At 32.6% G+C, this 2,402-nt stretch overlaps 1 protein-coding gene across 1 annotated transcript; it reads left to right on the forward strand.

Annotated features, from left to right (window-relative positions):
- Positions 1–642: 642 nt before the first annotated feature.
- Positions 643–2,396, forward strand: Tsp_13512 (putative ATP-dependent RNA helicase DDX58; the record flags this gene model as incomplete). The annotated part of the gene is made up of 6 exons (XM_003367591.1): positions 643–674; positions 938–948; positions 1,248–1,294; positions 1,419–1,449; positions 1,718–2,257; positions 2,283–2,396. Coding segments are annotated over exons 1-6 (775 nt in total), but the record flags the coding sequence as incomplete, so codon positions are not given.
- Positions 2,397–2,402: the final 6 nt, after the last annotated feature.

Genomic DNA, 2,402 nt, shown 5'->3' on the forward strand with positions numbered 1-2,402 from the left:
TTTCAAATGAAAAATTGCAATTTATGTCCGCTGAAGAACGTTGTAAATTGTTTTCAAAACAATGAAATCAACCTTGTCGTTTCGCGAATGGAAAACAAAAGTGGAATAGTGAAAAATTAACTGGAAAATTTTTGGCATGTATTTTAATATTATTAAATTGCATACAAAATTTTTTTTCAACATGCTGTAAAAAATCCATTTTTCAACAACAGTAACTTCTGTCGTCGTAAACGAAGAGCAACAATCCTACGGATGGGATCGCCTACTGCGGGAAGCTAAATTTGATCAATTATGCTAATACTGACAATGAAAATTATCAAATTAATTTTGCATAAAGTACAAAAAGAAAATTGGATAAGGAGACGCTTTGAGAATAATCGTCTAATTTTTTGCCACTCGCATATTCTACGGAAAATTTTCACTTACACTAGTTGGCACGCAGACGAATTGCAACAGAAATCACACGTCACGATAACACCAAGCATTTCAAATTCACACTTTAAGACAAAGTTGAAATTACGTCTCCCGAAGGGTAAATTTATAAGTAATTGTCAAAAAAATTGAAACGGTTTCATTTGTATTTTTCTTTATCCACGTTCCAATTCGACCGTTCAGAATCAACAAGCTCTGTTTTATGCAATAATGGGCGAGCTCTTAATCTCTTTAATCACATCGTAATCTGCATTATCTAAATATCTAAACGACGATTGTTCTTCGCAATCAATTTTTCCTTAGGCTATTAACGTTTTGAAATATTTTCAGCCAATATTTTTACATATTTTTACAACCGAAATTTCAGTTCCAAGTTGAAAATACGTCAAATAAATTGGAATCGAACAATTCAATTATTAAACACTTTAAATTGGACAATAGTACAAATATTTTATCATTGGAAACTTAAGTGTAGATGTAAAATTCAATTTTTCAATTTTTGCAGTTTTGCATACGGTAAAAATTGACGCAACGTAAACTGTACCGCAATAAGTATTTTTTATCTGTTGTAATCGAATTGTTTGAAAGTAATAAAGTGAATACGTTGAAAAGAAATTACTGGCAATATTTTGTCAATATTATTAATAATAATAATAAATAATTTCTTTTAATTATACTTGATAATCTTTTTAAATTTATACAGTTTCAAGTTATCGTCTGTTTTCACATTGCGCAACGATGATGAAGACGAAAAATTTTTCAATTTTTACGTTTACACATTAACTTTTCAGCTTTATTGATTGTACTTTTTTTAGAAACCTTCTCAAATAGTTCGCACAAAGTTGGTGTTGATATTGAAATAGTTGCCAATTGAAAGTTTAATTCACTCGCAATATGGATGTCGTTTCACTCATAGTAATCAACTGAGATGTAGTTTTTTTTAATTATTCTTTCTTAGATTTTAATTCTTTTTTATAAATTTATAGGAATCTCTTAATGAAGTCGCCACACATAAAAGTACGTTCTGTGATAAGTTGAAACAGTCGTAATGAATGATCATAGAGTAGAATGTAGTTTTAAAAAATAATCATTAGTTTGTTTATGATTATAATAATTTCAATGTAAAAAAGTGTATACTTTTGATTATTGTCTGCTTTTCGATTATTTAATTATGTAAATTTATGAATTTCATGTTTTAAAATAGGATAATTTGATTATTTATTTGAGTTTTATAAAAATATGTGCAAATTTTGTTGTTTCGATTTTATTTTTGTTCTGTTTGTAGAAACGTTGAGTTTGTATGATTTTCAAGAAGATCTTGTTGCACCTGCCCTGTTGGGCAAGAATACTTTGATTTGTTCGCCAACTGGTACTGGCAAGACTTATATGCTGTTGAAAGTGATCCTGAACCACATCAAGCATCAAAAACTGACGCACAAAAAAATACAAGGGTGGAGTACAGAGAATATGAATAGAAATAGGTCGAATTGTGTGTTTTTTTTTTGGCATGCTTTTCCAGATATGTTTGATCGTACCGACTGTGGGTGTTGGCCGAACAACACTTGGAATCTGTTCGAAGAGTACATCAGTGATGTGCATTTATTTGGGGAAACAGTGAAAAGTGGGCAGTTCGAACGTTCATATCCCGCCCCGGGACAACGAAACTGTTTGACTTTGCACTGGGGCAAACTTTTGCTTGAACGTGCCTCAATTTACAGTAATAAAAAAAAAGGTTTCAACTTGAAAATATCAACTTCGTTCAACGTTGGTTGGTTGTTCGCACAAATGCCACCCAGCCTGCCCAACTGCCCATCCGTACAAAGCGGTTTGATGGATTTTCCACTTTCAAGGGCTCGGTGGCCCCGGGGGCCCGCAAAATTGGTCGGGCACCCAACGGCTTTCCGGATATGCTTACGGCAAGGGCGGGGGAACCTTCTTACCCCCAGAACTATATTTTCCAAAAGGTTTTT

This window comes from Trichinella spiralis (genome assembly GCF_000181795.1).
Source record: "Trichinella spiralis strain ISS 195 chromosome Unknown Scfld4005, whole genome shotgun sequence".
NCBI classification, from domain to species: domain Eukaryota; kingdom Metazoa; phylum Nematoda; class Enoplea; order Trichinellida; family Trichinellidae; genus Trichinella; species Trichinella spiralis.